Below are 15,517 nucleotides of genomic sequence, written 5' to 3' on the forward strand. Positions count from 1 at the left end.
CCTCATAGAGTATAAAGAGAGTACTATATGCTTTCCCTGTGATAGAAACACATAAACAAAAAAATAATTTGAGGCTAAAGTTCCTCTAATATCTTTTTTACAGTAAACATTTTTTAGATAGAATTATATGTTTATACTGTGTGTTCATCTTCTCCTTATTGTACCGACTTTGAACTATTTTCTTTTGTTTTTGATTGGACTTTATTCTTCATTGCTTGCATATGAATTATATACGTTTTAATTCAACAATTCTGTGTAGAATGGGAATCTGTTTTTATTGGGATGAACACACACACTTTTGCAACAGCTGGCTTAGGCTAGGAATGTATAGGTGATGCTTGGAGATTTACCTTATAATAGATTACTCATTTTCTAACTAATTGCAATATATTCAGCTACACAAGCAATTTTTAATCGCTATGTACTGTGATGATCTCCACAAACGCTCAATTTCGCAATTAAATCGCGTTCCGTGAGTTTCAGGCGATTAGTCTCATCCATAGAGTTTATGGGGGGGGCAGGAGATTAATTGCGGTTTACTAGAGATTTTAGCCATTTTTGGGCAAATACTCAATTGAGAGAACACAAAAAAGTATATTTCTTTGGCCGATTACATTTGAGAGAACACAAAAAAGTATATTTCTTTGGCCGATTAATCTCTAAATTAATTGCATGAAATCTCATTAAATTGTAAAAAAAATTCTTAAAAGATTAAGAGATATAATCTTGAGATTGAAAATCATCCATGTCGAGGCCTTAAAGGGACCATAAACCCAAATATTCAAATGTTCAGATCTGGGCTATTAAGGCAAAATACAATGTTCATTGTTTACATGACGTTTCATTGCAGCTCTGTAAAGAAAATTAAAAAAATATTAGTGGTACCTCCCCACATCATTAGATACAGCTGAAATCTTCCCACATTTCTTTTGGACAGTATCCTAACTAGGATCTGATACAGTCCAAAAAGCTCAGTGTTTGAGCTGGGGTGACATCATTGTCCTGTCCATATGAATTCACCAATCTTTATAGTGAATTATTATAAAGCAAATCCACACAGCTGTCAATCATCCTATGTCTGCTGTGGTAGAGGGAGTGAAAGAGATCTTGGTGGACATATATACTTCAGTTATTTCTGGAATACTGGTATATCTAAGCAATGTACACCCATATTAATATCAAATTCTGTCTTTAAATGGTAAATTCATGTGAACACCTCACTGCTGTGATACGATTAGGAATACTTATGATCACTAAATTTTACTGTGGTCTAAAAATAAAAAATAATGTCAGAGGATCGATAATGTTTGTATCAAAATTATTGAGGTCTGTGTTGAGCCAGGCAATCATTCCAAGTGACCCACCATATGAGAAACACATTTGTGATTTTATTCCAATTTCCCATAACACAGTGGTTGGCTGATGGCATATTGCATTATGCCTATTGACGTACTAGGCCATAAACATGTTCACATACAGTGCTGCAGAATTGGATCATATTGCATTGTATTTTAGCTGTAAAATGAAAAAAAAAAGACATTGTTATTTATTATAATCTCCAATAGGGTAAGAAAAAGTAAATGTGGTTCAGTTTAACAACATGATGATCCTGTCTGTATCCCTTCAGTGTGCCCATTTGAAATATAGAAGGTGTTTACATTGAAATTTGTCAAGATTAATGACTCAGAAGGCATCTTCAATTTCTTTTAACATTGTAGAAAATTAAAACGCATCTTTCAAATAGAAGACATTAGAATACATAAAGAGAGAGAGTTCTCTGTCAAACAAAATACACAACACTAGTAGTAAGTACTTTGGATCATATGACATAATGCCCAACTTATCTTATATTTATAAAACATTAACATACTATGCAGCGTTGTACATTGAGGGGATTATGATACAAATACATTACACATATTCACATGAAACATAAGGTGAAGATGGCTCTGTCCAAATAAGCTTGCAAAATAAGAGGTGATGGGCAGAAAAGTTAATACATAATGTATCAGAATAACAATAGTGGTTGTTGGTGGGGAAAGTGCTACTGTAAGACAGAAGAATCATCAGACGACCATATTGAAGCAGCCACTGGTATTTCTGTGCAGCAACTAGTGGTGTGGTATGTTTGTAATGAGGAGAGACATGAACTACTCATTGGAGAAATCTTAAGACAGTCAGCTGCTGGCAACCATGACTGTCCTTCACCAATCATATTAAGTGAATCTTCTTCCTGTTCTGGTTCTGGAGAAGACTTTTGCTTTTTGTTGTATGGCCACTCGATGTAGGTGCCTAGTTAATGGTATTAATGCCAAGAGCCCTCAGTGCGCACTTATCCCTCTTGATTTTGGTGTTAGATGATGAATGTTTGTGCTCCATGGCTACCAGTGTCTACCTGAACCTCTTGGGCATGTTGAAAGGTTCTTTCACCCTCACCTTGTTCTTATCTGCCAGCTTGTAGCTATTTGACCCGGTGGTAGTCAGTTTAACTATACTGACTACCCCGAGAGTGACATGACAATTCCGAAGACGACTACCCCAACCTGAAAAAAAAAACCGCCTCATTTTGACAGTGATGATGAAGTGTTATGACTACCCGATGTGTTGCCGACTGAGGGAAATGACGTCACGTCAAAACGCGACTCTTCTTAAAGCGCCGATGGACAGACCCAGCTGCCATTCATCCAATGTAAGTATTATTTTAGGAGTTAGGGTTAGGAGTAATGGTTAGGGTTAGGAGTTAGAGTTAACCTTACCTTTACAAGCCAGACCAAGCTTGTAAAGGTAAGGTTTACCTTAGCCCTAACTCCTAACCTTAACTCCTAACCCTAATTCCTAACCCTAACCCCTAAAATAATACTTACATTGGATGAATGGTAGCGGTGTCCGTTTTTTCATGTCGGGGTAGTAGTCTTTGGAGTTTTCATATCATTGTAGTCGCTGTCGGGGTAGTCAGTACTAAATGGTACTACACCCATTTGTCCAGTGTTTTTCATTGGCATTCAGTTTATTACTGGACACAGAGCCAGGATACTTGTTCCGATGGTCGCAGCTAAGTAATTCTTTAAAACTACCCCGATCTTGGTGTGATGACACTACTCAGCACCACCTTTTCATTTTGGAATGTTTTGTATTCGTCAGAAGAAGTGTGAGGTAGGACACTGAGCTGATCTAAAGTGCAGCCATCTCCAACTGCCGCCTACGTGCTTCACATAATATGCTTATTTCTTTCTGTACATTTTGGTGTCGTGTAACTCAAATGGGACATTTCAAATGACACAAGGCTAAAAGTTGAACTACGACCACAGCCATGGTACAGTACACAAAATGGTGGTAAAACACAAAATATTGCATATATAGTAAGGCGAGGGAGGCACCATGTCTTACAAACTGGCAACCAGACTTTCAGTTCATCTGGCAAATAATATCCCAGACACCCACCACTAAAACCAGTGCATATGAGCCTGACAAGGATTAAAACCCACCTGCTTACTATATGTCTTCACTTTCTAGCAGCCTTATTTAAATATCCTGACCAGCGCAACAGTACATTTTTTATTGTATTCTGAAGTTGGCATCTCTGCACCAATTAGTTGAGAGTGGTAAGTGCTGGCTGACCAATAGCGGCAATAATACTTATTATTTAATTTAATTTCTTTAACACAATGACATGTATCGTAGGCATTGTCAGCTAAATTTTCAGTTGTACGTGTGTGTGTGTGTGTGTATGTATATATATATTTTTTTTAATCATTGTTGCTTTTCTGTACCGTTAGGTATTTGAATAAATGAAGGCACCGTACCTGATTAAATTCCTACTTTGTTTATTCATTTCCATATTTCCTAGTGTTGTGTGTTTTGTGACATACAGTTATTACATGTCTCTTACTGCAGGCATGTGTTTCCTGTTAGTGCTGCTCCCATAGCTGTACATTTTCATTTAAATTGCTTAGAATAACTTACCAGCAACTTTTAAGTAGTCTACAATTTAACACATGTGCAATAATGAACAACTGAGAGAGGTGTGTGTACACATATATGTAGTACACACACAAATCACATGTGCGAAGGTCAATGCCTGTAATCTCCTTATTATTAGTGGGTCTGTGAGTCTAATGGGCAGCAACCGATAAATGAATTACATCGTATGTCCAAGCTTGTAAAGTTATTACTAATCCAAAGAGCATATTTTATTCACACAAGCATCTTGGCAAAGCACTGCTGTGATTTATTCTCAGACAGATCTCTCCGCAGGTTAGACTGATGAAACCTCTCCTTTCTAGAGTGTTTTTCAGCACGTTATTTACTATCACCGGACAGAAGAGATGTTTTGTGCATCATCATCACCCTGGTAGAATTTACCAGCGCTTTTTTCTGTTGTTTTTCTTAGTTCTCTTTTGCAATAATAATGTTCATAATCTGTCACTTTCAGTTGTGATTATGTTGTCAGCCAGGCTAATAAATCTGTAAAATATCTTGAACTCCCTTGCTGGCTGAAACAGTTTCTGTAGTGTTTCAGTGTGTGCTGGGAGCTAGAGTTTGTTGCCTCAGGCTGGGGAAGTCCGCAGTCCAGGCAAACACATGTGTACGGCTGCCACATGGTTGTTTTTTTTGTTGTTTTTTTTCAAAGCAGTCCCTGTTGGGTTTTAGAGTTAAACAATCCACAGCCCCTTTTCCCCATCTGCTTCTGCACTTTATCATGCTGGCAGGCAAGTGGCAACTGTGTGATTAAAGTCCAACCCCCCCCATGTGTAGTACCTGCCCATGGCTGTGGCAGACTGATGTTTTCACTGCTTGCTTCTCAAGTAATAGGAAGGGGGGAGGGTGCTAGAGGTGAAGCCAAGGAAACCTAAGGTCAAGTCTGACTGCCATTGAGTGAATGAGGGGAGTTAAACAGGTTGTGTTTCATGTGTCATGGTAAGCCCAAGCCCACAGGATGTCGACAAAAGTAACAATTTACAATCATCAGACACAGGACAGAATTCTAATTTACTTTCTTGTAGCCTGCTCATGAAAACTACCAAGAGACCTCCAGACTGCCTGGGGATACTCACAGCCTAATCAATGTTATACACCTGTTTTTGTTTTAAATGTTGCGTTGCCCACCAGAGCCCCAGCCAAAAGCATGTCAAAGCACATCTACCATGCAATGTTTAGATGTCAAAATGAATAACTTGGATGGAAAGAAATCCACTCCTAAAACTGAGCTGTTACCTGAGGCAAAGACACTAGCTCTTGCAACCCAAGGGATCCAATTATTTGCTTTGTCTGGAGATTGGAAAGGGCACAGTAGCTGCTTACATGCCATAATCTACTGGATAGAAGTGATTTCTTTGTTTGTGTTTGAGGAAATAATAGAGGCAAACGGCAAGATTGGTGTTCCTAGGTGATATATAAAGCTATTTGTTGTGTATTTCTCCTCTGCCATCCTTTTGTAAACATGTTGCCGTCAGTGCAATTGATTTCACTTCACGGTCTATAATGTGTGTATTTTGCAATTACTGATTTTTATTGAAGTATGCATTAGGGGAAAAAGCAATATTGTCATGTGTATATAATTTCAGTTTTATGGAAAGTAATTGTAAGCTCATTATTGTTTCACAGTAAACCTTGTTTGTTGTAGAATACAATACACTTCTTGCTGCTGGCCACTATTTCAGTTTGAGGCTCCTTAGAATTTTATCAAGAAGGAAGTTTGTGCAAAGGAAAATACTGTCACATAGTATAAGCAGCCGCTACTTAAACATCTTTCATCCAAGATTTGCTTTATTTAAGCTATCAGATTTCCGTAGCTTTATTACATCCCGTATAAACTTGTGAAGTGTACAATAAAATGGATGCACACATGTACAATATGTCAATTTGCTGTAGCTTACACTATCATTATGCTTCCTCTTCCACCTAGAACTGTAAGTTTTTTTCATATTCCATGCAGTTTTAACTATTTAATAAAGAACAGGAAAGAGATGCCTTCCAGGTGAATGTACCTTGTTAGTTTTTGGAGTGCAGCCAGTTGTACCCACAGACCAGTGTTTCAGTTGGAGCTAATACTGAGCATGCTCTATGGCAGCATGGGTGATTCATAGAGCAGTAATGTCATAAGACGATTCCCATAGATTGTAAGCTTGCAGGTCCTTGTTACCTCTTCATCTGTCTGTATTAGCCAGTATTGTTTTATTAACTGTGTTTGTTCCCAATTGTAAAGCGCTACGGAATTTGCTGGCGCTATATAAATAGATGATGATTATGATGGTGGGCCACATTTCTGCTTGTTACACAGATAATAGCATTTAGGGTAATCATTTTGCTCCCATTAGTAACACAGTGCTTGAGCCACTTACAAGTTATGGCTTTGTGGTTATGAAGGCTTGCTGTAATTATGAACTGCAGGGACATAAGTAGAAGCCCTGCATTCAGCACATTCTCTTGGGTCTCTATGCAGGCTCACTCCCCGGGGAAAACGCTCAACATAATGATGAACTTTGACACTATTAGGCTACTGAACACTATGAGAACTTTGTTTTGATCAGCTTTAAAACACATGGGTTATTAATGTTAATTATGACTTCCCATCCTCAGGTCATACCTACTTTCTATACCTATACAGGGGGGGGGTCGATGTGGTTCATGTCATCACATCCCTCCCCGATTCATGGGCCTTGATGACGAGATTTGCAGTGAAACACGTCACTGTGGCCCTACCCAATTTGTACGGGGATCGGGTGGGTTCTGGGATGGTGGCCTACTATTGTGGGAGTATTCTCTGTAATTCGTGAGTCTCTCGGACATTCCACTGTTGATCCTTTGAGACACCTCTATGATATTGTTTTACATTCTTCATTTATTTATTTTTTATTTTCACTCTTTCAACAGTTCCCCACACATCCATTTCTTTGTCCGTATAATTGACCATAATAGATTTACATACCTTCCAACAGAGCGACAGCCCCTCTTTTTGTACCTAGATCCCATTGTCCAAGACGTTCTTATTTTGAGTCTGATTTATAGCTTTATATGGATAAACTCCTCTATTTGCTCCTGAAAGTGTCTGTTTAGCTCCTACGTTTACAGTAGCTTCCATATTTATATGTTTTATGCTGTTTGTTGTGAATACCAAGTTGTGCTATATGATCATTTACATCTGAAAGTTTGCAGAAGTGTGTGCCTGCGCCTAGAAAACGGAAGAAAGGCGGCTTTTTAGAAGAAATGTAAAGTTTCCCTCTCCAGCCATGTGAAATGTTAGGAGTCATGTATCTGCTTCACGTTTCAGCATTTCATTCTATGTACTTCCCATAAATGTCTGCACTCACCTTTTTGTAGTTTTCCGTAGGGCTCATTCTCTATAATCCTTGCCATATTTCTTATCTTGCCTGTGCTAAATTCTTCCAACTCCCTGTACAAGGATGCCTGTGATCATATTTACTTTCTGCAGTTTACTCTTATCTTTACCTCCTTCACTCCTCCTCCTCTCTTGATGTTAGACAGTCCGCATAAAGATTTTCTGACTCATCAGCTTTACATATAATATGTTTTCCTGACTTGAAAAGGTCAGTCTTCTAGTATGTGTACGTCATGCGGAAGAGCTGATACGGGAAATAAGTACACATTAAGCATAATGTGGTATTTTTCCGTTTTTACTTTTTCCACAGCTAAAGTAAATGTAGGGGAGCCTAATGCATTTCTGTGGGCCTTTCATAGACTTAGAAGAACCCTTTTTATTCTGTATTTAAGTCCCTAAAGATGCTTGTGCATCCTTGTACTAAGGCATAAACCAAGCATACTACTTAACTCTTGTACTTATCTGGTACGTATTTAATACGTTTCGCATACCAAAAGTGAGCCATCTAAGCTGGGTTACTCTCTGAATATAGGCCCCTGTCTAAATAATCCAGCCATGAGTCCTTTCTGCTTTAAGTGAAGACATTTAGGGAAGCGCTGCCTTTGACTAAAGAATCGTCAGTATTTGTCAGGGATGTCAAACATTGAGTATCAGCCTGGAGGAAACACCTCCTGTATAAAGACCAATCCATACCAAATGTTTACCCCAGCTTAAAGGAATCAAGAAATTATTAATTGTCTATTTAATGTAGAACTGGCGGTGATTTTATAATATCTTTATATTCACACATGCTCAATAAATTAAAAAGCATCCAATTTGTTCACCTTTGTTTACATCTATTCCATCTGTGGAAATGAGTAAATGTACACATTTTGTTCATTCTCTGTGTAGATGATGAATATACAGTATGTCATTCATTTGCACAAACAGATGACCCACGGTAGAAACTTGACTCGCTCAAAACAAATGCCCCTTTCAATTATTTGGGTATAAATTCCAAAACAAATATCTTGTTTCATTATTTTCCCATTAGATATGTTTTGAGAAAAATTATACTCACATTTGCTTCATCCAGCAGAGGATGAAAATAGTCACCCGCGAGGACACATTCTCAAATTGGATAATATGAATAGATGGGTCTAATTTAATAAAGACATTGGAGGAATCAATTTCTCAGGTTATAGAAGGGTTAAAGATTAATGGCTTTAATTTGCCTCTTACTATAGCATTTTTCTCATAAAACGCTCAGAATATAAAACGCTAGTGAACCGTGACTGGAAGGTTAATGGATTTTCTTCAGATGAGTTTTCTAAGTGTAGCAAATAATTATTTGTCATGGTAATAATTGCAATTCCAAAATAGCCTCAGGAGATTGCAGCGGTGCAAACGAGGGAGCAAAATGAGTATTGATTTAGCTTATATAATATTCCCTGTCAGTATTTCTGTATAGAGATACATAAAGGTCTTAGTGCTCTCTCTCATGATCACATACTGTATGATGAAACAGAAGGGCATTGTCCTGAGTGCACACGGTTACCTAACAAGATATCATCGTATAGCGTATATGGATGCTTGGTGTGACTGTTTACATCACCACTGGAGTTTGTGCTTTCTGTTCTTTTCAGTTTTTGTTTGTAGTTTGCTACTTGCTACAATAATAAAGTATGGAAGGTGATACACATACATTTTTTATGTATATGCATATATATAAATGGTATGGAAACTGTAATACGAAAAAACATTATTTTTAGCATTATATCCCTTAAGTTAACCTCACCACCTATGATTTTGGCAAAATTAGTTAATTTTTTTAGTTCATTCATTTGTTATAATCCATAGACAAGCATTTTCACTATGTGTATGAAGATTCATCGCTTCATGACAAAGCCAATTTTCACTGTGGCCAAGTTTGTTTAAGTTGTCACATGATGGATTTATCCTTCTCACTATACTTTAAGGTGTTTTGCTGGTTTTCAGAAACTAGTTATCACTGTCTACTTCAACTGTCTTCACATGGTCAAGCCAGCCATTGACTTTGAGTCTCAGCTGTACACCAACATATGAGATCTCTAGTAATTCCTGCTTCCGCCACCTGGAACCGCTCATGCTTCTTGGGCAAAATGTAGCTGCTGCAGCACCTCTTTATTGATTGCTGTGGCTGAATCCCTCATGATTACTTAGTGTGTACCAGGGCTGCCTGCCCAAGTGAAGACTGGAAATAATGAGCCTTAACACATGACACGTAGATGATGGATTAAAGTGTGATCTTTAGTCTGTTGGTTCCATGAATACAGCAGTACATTTAAAGGAGTTGTCACAGGAACAAGCAGTCTAAAATAGCAATTGCATTTACTCAGCTCTTATGATGATAGTTTGAAGTGCTTACACCAATAGCACAAGAATATAGAGTTTACATGGGCTACTAGTCCTTTTTTATACCATTGTTGTTTTCTTTGTAATGGTCCTGGGGTTGAGTATACCAGCCCCTAACCCCCTTAATCAATCCAGGCTGACCCCCTTATTTGTTCACAAGGGTCAGCCTGGATATTTTAGCTACTGTGACCAGTGGGAAGTCTGCTCACTTGTGCATGTGCAGCAAGAAAACGGGAGTTATCCCTCTCTTGGCATTGATCCTCTTTAGTTTGACTGGGAGGGCTAATCTTTAACTTTTTCACCCAAACATACTTCCAGATACTGGTCCCAGAGATAGAGGCAATAGCGCTTGGCGTCCTGTGAATACCAGGAGGCAGTGATTCTTCCGGGTTTATTAGGACACTTGCAGTGGCTGGGAGGAATACCTTTACTGCTGCTATTTGTCCTTGGACTCAGGCCCCCAGTATTCCATTGAGTACGTTCTACAGTTGGATATAATCTAGCTATGTATACAAGGTGCAGCAATTCCAACATCATGTGTGGGTCCAGTGGAGTTATGAGACAGTCACACAAGAAATAACTTTAATTTATTTGGCTAAACAAGTGAATTTTATATTTTTTCATAACAAGTAACAGCATCCTTTCAATAGAACAGGTGAATAAAATATGTTTAACATTTTTTCTTAATCTTTGCCTTTTATTAGGTTTAGGGATACCAAATATGTGTACTTTATGTAAGGTTTGATATCGTTATAAGGTCCATAGAAAGAGGTATGAATTTTAGCTTTAAGTGTATTATTTATTTGTCCACGCCTTCGGGTGGATGTGTGGATTGGGGTCGGAGGACAAATATTTCAGGTCTGGCACCATTTGGGAAGTTTTACTGTGACAGTCATATTGTGTGACATTCACACATCTATGCACTAGTGTGTGGCAATCCAAGTGAATGCCTAAGTGTAACACACATCGCAGACGGGGTTTAATTGAGCTGTAGAAGGTTTGGGTTTTTTATTTCCTATGCAAAATTTTAGCCGGAGCATTCGAACATATGAGAGCACCATCTTCATCTGTTTAGTAACAGTGGAGACTTTCTACTTCTGAATTTTGGGAGTCCTGTGCAGTGATGTCTTCACAAGGTGCTCCCAAATTACAAAGCATTCTCTAACTGCTGAACAGGCCAAGCTATTTTTTTCTATGATCACTGATAGCGAGGGGAAATAACCATCCCTGTGCCTATGTAGCGTACTGTTGGGGTCACTGTAGGGCCCCTGGACTGTGGTACACTGAATCATAAAGTGTTTTTGGGGGAGATCCATACAGTACCTCCTCCGTACTGTTAAAGCACTCCCCACATTTAAAGGATTCACAGTGATGTCATAGAGCATCACCAGTTTTCCGATCAATCGCCTGGCAATGAATTCAGAAGTGCTCAGGAATTATTAACACATTGATCACATTCTATCAGTTGGTCCCAGGGCCGGATTAAGGGAATGGAGGCCCCTGGGCTAAGGGGACCTCCATTCCCCCGTGAGGGCCCCCCTCCCCGTTATCTGAGCCACCCCCCCGGTGAGCTGAGCCGCCCCCAAGGCACTTACCTCCTTCTCCTGGCATTGCAGTCCTTCCCCGGTGCACTGTACGCTCTTTGCTGAGGAGATCTCGTGAGAGTGAGGCTCACGAGATCTCCTCAGTAAGGAGTCTACAGCGTGCCGGGGAAGGACCGCATTTAAAGTGCTCAGCAGTATTGATCGCGGCGCGGGCGCCCCCCGACCGATCAATACTGCTGCTGAGCACTTTCAAGGGCCCCCTGGATGCCCGGGGCCCCTGGGCTGTAGCCTAGTTAGCCCTAGGGTTAATCCGGCCCTGGTTGGTCCTTTCCCAATCTATGCCCCTTTATGACGGCCAGGGCTGCTGTAAGACATTAGTATACACTGGGCAAAGATCACATTGTTGGACCCTCAATCCCCTTTGAATGACCCAAGTGGAGTCCTGTGAATGTATCAAAAACTTTACAGGAATTTCACTAGTATTTGCTATGATCTTTTATTTATAAAGCAACGACATTATGCAGAGCTCTATATTGAGGGGATCATGATACAATGAAAGGACATACAATAACATGAAACTGAAGGTGTAGATGCTACTTCCCAAGATTGCTTACAATGTTAAGAGGTGTGGGATGCACTTGATCAATCAGGTAGGGAAATAACAATTGTAGCTGTTGGTGGGGAACAGGCACTGGCTCTGGCATAATTTCGTGAGTATGACGCTTGTGGCTGCATATCCTGTTGGCCCAGAATGCTGGCCCTTTATTAAAACAGTCCTGGTAGTGGTTGTCTTAGTAAAGGGGGAAAGATCACACCCACCATTACCAATCACTTTTACTTTTATTTCTCTATGCAGCTCTGTTTTAGGTATATACTATCCATAAGCTACATTATTCCTGAAATTGCTGGTATTACAAATAGGCATAGTTTATATACAGAGGATGTAGCCTCCTCTTTATCCATAGGAACATAAGTGCATTAGAGTGAATAATGGGAACAGTACTATAACTTAAACCATTCAATACAGTGCACATCCGTATCTTAAAAAATATTTCTGTTGTGCTCAGAATAGGCGCTTACATCAATTTATACAATAAGGTGGATGAAATGTATTTTTTTTGCTTTTATTGGTTCTCCTTTAAAAATGTCATGGGCACAACTAGCAGCAACAACTATCATCAAAGTGTTACCTTTTATTGAGGGCCATCTTGTGATCATGACCTGCTACATCCTTGAATTAGACATAGAGAACATAGTTATTATTTGTATCTGCAGTTCTGTTAGTAACTTAGCGTGTGTTATATCTTTTAGGCAATACTACTGAGTCGGGATGGGCAGTACCTGCTCACTGGAGGAGACAGTGGAATTGTCATGATTTGGCAAGTATGTGACCTGAAACAACTGTTTGCCTATCCAGGCTGTGACGCCGGCATCCGATCCATGGCCCTGTCTTATGACCAAAGGTAAGATTAACTATCCAGTGCTCAGAGAATGCCAACCAGGAACTGATTTACACTCAAGACACGATCAATAATCATGATAGTACATCTTCCTCAGATATTATGAGGTTATTATAAACTGTATAACAACCTTTTTTATTGTGTGTCATATAAAACCTTTGGTCTTGTTAGTTCATTCAATAGCTCATTAAATATAACTTCTTCCAGTCACAGCCCACCTTCTTCATAAAGACACAGCTTAATTGTCTAAACTAAATTACCCCACAGCTAATGTAAAACATATGTTGCATTCACTGACAGGCTATCAGGGGATTAAATTGGGTTTGCAGTTAATTTAATGTGGTGGCTTACAACTTTTACGGCAATATTTAAGCACTTTGCATGTAAGTGTAGGCTCTCTGTGTGTTCTCATACATATTTCTGTTAGAGTACAATTATTAGACAGCTTGTTATTCATAATTTAATCGTCTGTCTAAAGATCTGATTTCAATCCACTTTCAGGTGCATTATGACCGGCATGGCATCTGGGAGCATTGTGCTTTTCTACAACGACTTTAACCGATGGCACCACGAATATCAGACAAGATACTGATACCAAGCAAGATGCCCGTACTGTACTGATGCACTGATACAGCTCACTTCTGGCAGGCCACGAAAGTCACCTGCCACTGCTTAGGTCCTTTATAAATGGCTAATTACATCTGAATGTAATTTAAATGAAACTCAAATCAGCAACTATTTTTAGAGTTAATTGCTATTTTTGTAGACCTTGCTTTACCTTTTTTTGTGGGTACAAGAAACAAGCAGAAGCATAAAGGCTGCTGGGATTCTGTAGTAAAACAAATATATACATAAATATATATTTTATAGTCCTATGGAGAAGAATATTTTCATCTGTGTAGCTTGAAAATAAGCTTAATATGGTGGCTGGATAATGCCAGGTCTCTTACAGTGACTAGCTTTTCTCTATCTTGATTTTAACTGAGGGATTTTTTTTCCTGGGGGCCTTTTAAGCTGCTACCTTTCTTACAATTTATGTCATGCTGCAGTGCGTGTTTTTTTTCCCTCCCTTTCCCAATGATTGTACTGTTGCAGCGCTGAGAAATTGTCAGGTGACTTGTAGTAATTATGGTTAATTGAATTTGAAACATTATGAAGAAATCGGTTTCGTCTGGATGCCAGAGTATTTTGTTCAGGGAAAGATCAAATATAATGTTCTCCCTTCAAAATGACTCATCCTTTGTTTAAAGTGAAAATAATTGGATGGAAGAAATAGCATGTTAGGCTTATTTAGCAGCATTGTGCCTATAACCCAGATAAGGTAATACAAGCATGCCCCAAGAATGCCCATATCTTAGTGGTGGCAGTAGGTTAGGCATTATGTTGGTAGATAAGCCTAGATGTGTCAGTGGAGCTGATGTTACATCACTCATGTTTTATGTGAATATGTTGATATCTAGTAAAACATAGATGGCTTCTTAAATGTGCCGACATCTTAAAGTGTAACGGGTGAAGTCCACAGTTGTTTCGTTCTCTTATAACTCAGTTCAAGAAAACACACACATGCTCTCTTCAGTAGTCTAGAAGTTCTATATCACTCCGACTGGCTTATTATTTTCTATTAGTTTTAGCACCGAATCATGTTAATACAGTGGTGTGTTAAACCTCTCTGGTGTATACCTGGACAGGCCTAAAGTAATAATCTAAACTAAACAACATAAAGTTATTTTGTCGTTGCATAGTCTTACCTTTTCTACAAGATTGCTGTGCAGAATTCTGTAAAACTATTTGTGAAAAAAGAACTGTATTGTTCCGTATGTCTATATTGCATAAGGACTTGTTTGTACTTTGTGATCTCAGTGAGCCGAACCTACATTCCACACGTTTCTTAATCAAGGATTTGTCTACCGGCTCGCTGGTACAGCTCACCTTTTTCTACTCATTCAGTAATCATCTTTTAATTAGCTCAAGTGTGGGATGAAGTAAGTTTGAATGGAAAACAATAAATAAATTGGAATTTGAAATTGCAAATTGGAAATGTAACTTTATTTTGGGTGTCAATGTTAATCATATACTTTCTTATGAGGTGGAGGTTCAGCAATAAACATTTGCAGGTCTTTTTGTATGTGTGCTGCTCGGGACCTGTGTTTCTAGACTTACCTTTGGACACAGTACTTGGGAAATGAGTTTGGTCGCAAGCAATGCTGTGACTTGGTAGATGCGCCCACTTTGCCAGCAACTGTACTTCTGTTCATCTTAGAAGTTGTAGATATGTACACTTACAAGGCACACATACATTTTTATAGGAAGATAAACCTATATGTGCCTATAGGTTTGTCCATTTGATTGATGATGATAATTTGTGTTGAATCAGCTCAAGTTGGAAAAATGAGACATTATGCTTCAGTTTGGCAAGGTTTTTATTGCTGTTATACGTAAAGCAATAAGTGAGAATATAACATTCTGCCATAGTCATTATTACTGAATACTATATGAAAGAATATTAAAAAAACACATGCCATCAATGTCAAATTGCTTTTCTTGATCCTTATCCTCTCCAAACCCAGTGTCATAGAGGCTGCACAGCTCTGCTATTCACAGCAGCTGCAGCTAAATCAGTGTCCTCTCTTTCTGACACACCGCTGCCACCACCACTGTTTGCATGTTACTTGGGCGTTAAAGTATTTGCTATGTTTAATAGAACAACAATATACTTGTTTTTACTTTTCTCTCTTTCCGCATTATCTTGAGGTTGCTAGCTGAAAAGCTAATTTTCTCCCTCACCCTTGCTTGTTTGTGAG

At 38.8% G+C, this 15,517-nt stretch overlaps 1 protein-coding gene across 1 annotated transcript in view; it reads left to right on the forward strand.

The window, feature by feature from the left end:
* Positions 1-14,747, forward strand: part of LRBA (LPS responsive beige-like anchor protein) — a 478,343-nt gene extending 463,596 nt beyond the window's left edge. Inside the window, exons 55-56 of the mRNA XM_075198883.1 lie at positions 12,568-12,719; positions 13,218-14,747. Coding sequence (XP_075054984.1) covers positions 12,568-12,719; positions 13,218-13,308 — 243 coding nt within the window. The 3' untranslated portion in view covers positions 13,309-14,747. The remainder of the gene's footprint in view (positions 1-12,567; positions 12,720-13,217) is intronic.
* Positions 14,748-15,517: the final 770 nt, after the last annotated feature.

This window comes from Mixophyes fleayi, chromosome 1, assembly GCF_038048845.1.
Source record: "Mixophyes fleayi isolate aMixFle1 chromosome 1, aMixFle1.hap1, whole genome shotgun sequence".
Lineage (NCBI taxonomy): Eukaryota > Metazoa > Chordata > Amphibia > Anura > Limnodynastidae > Mixophyes > Mixophyes fleayi.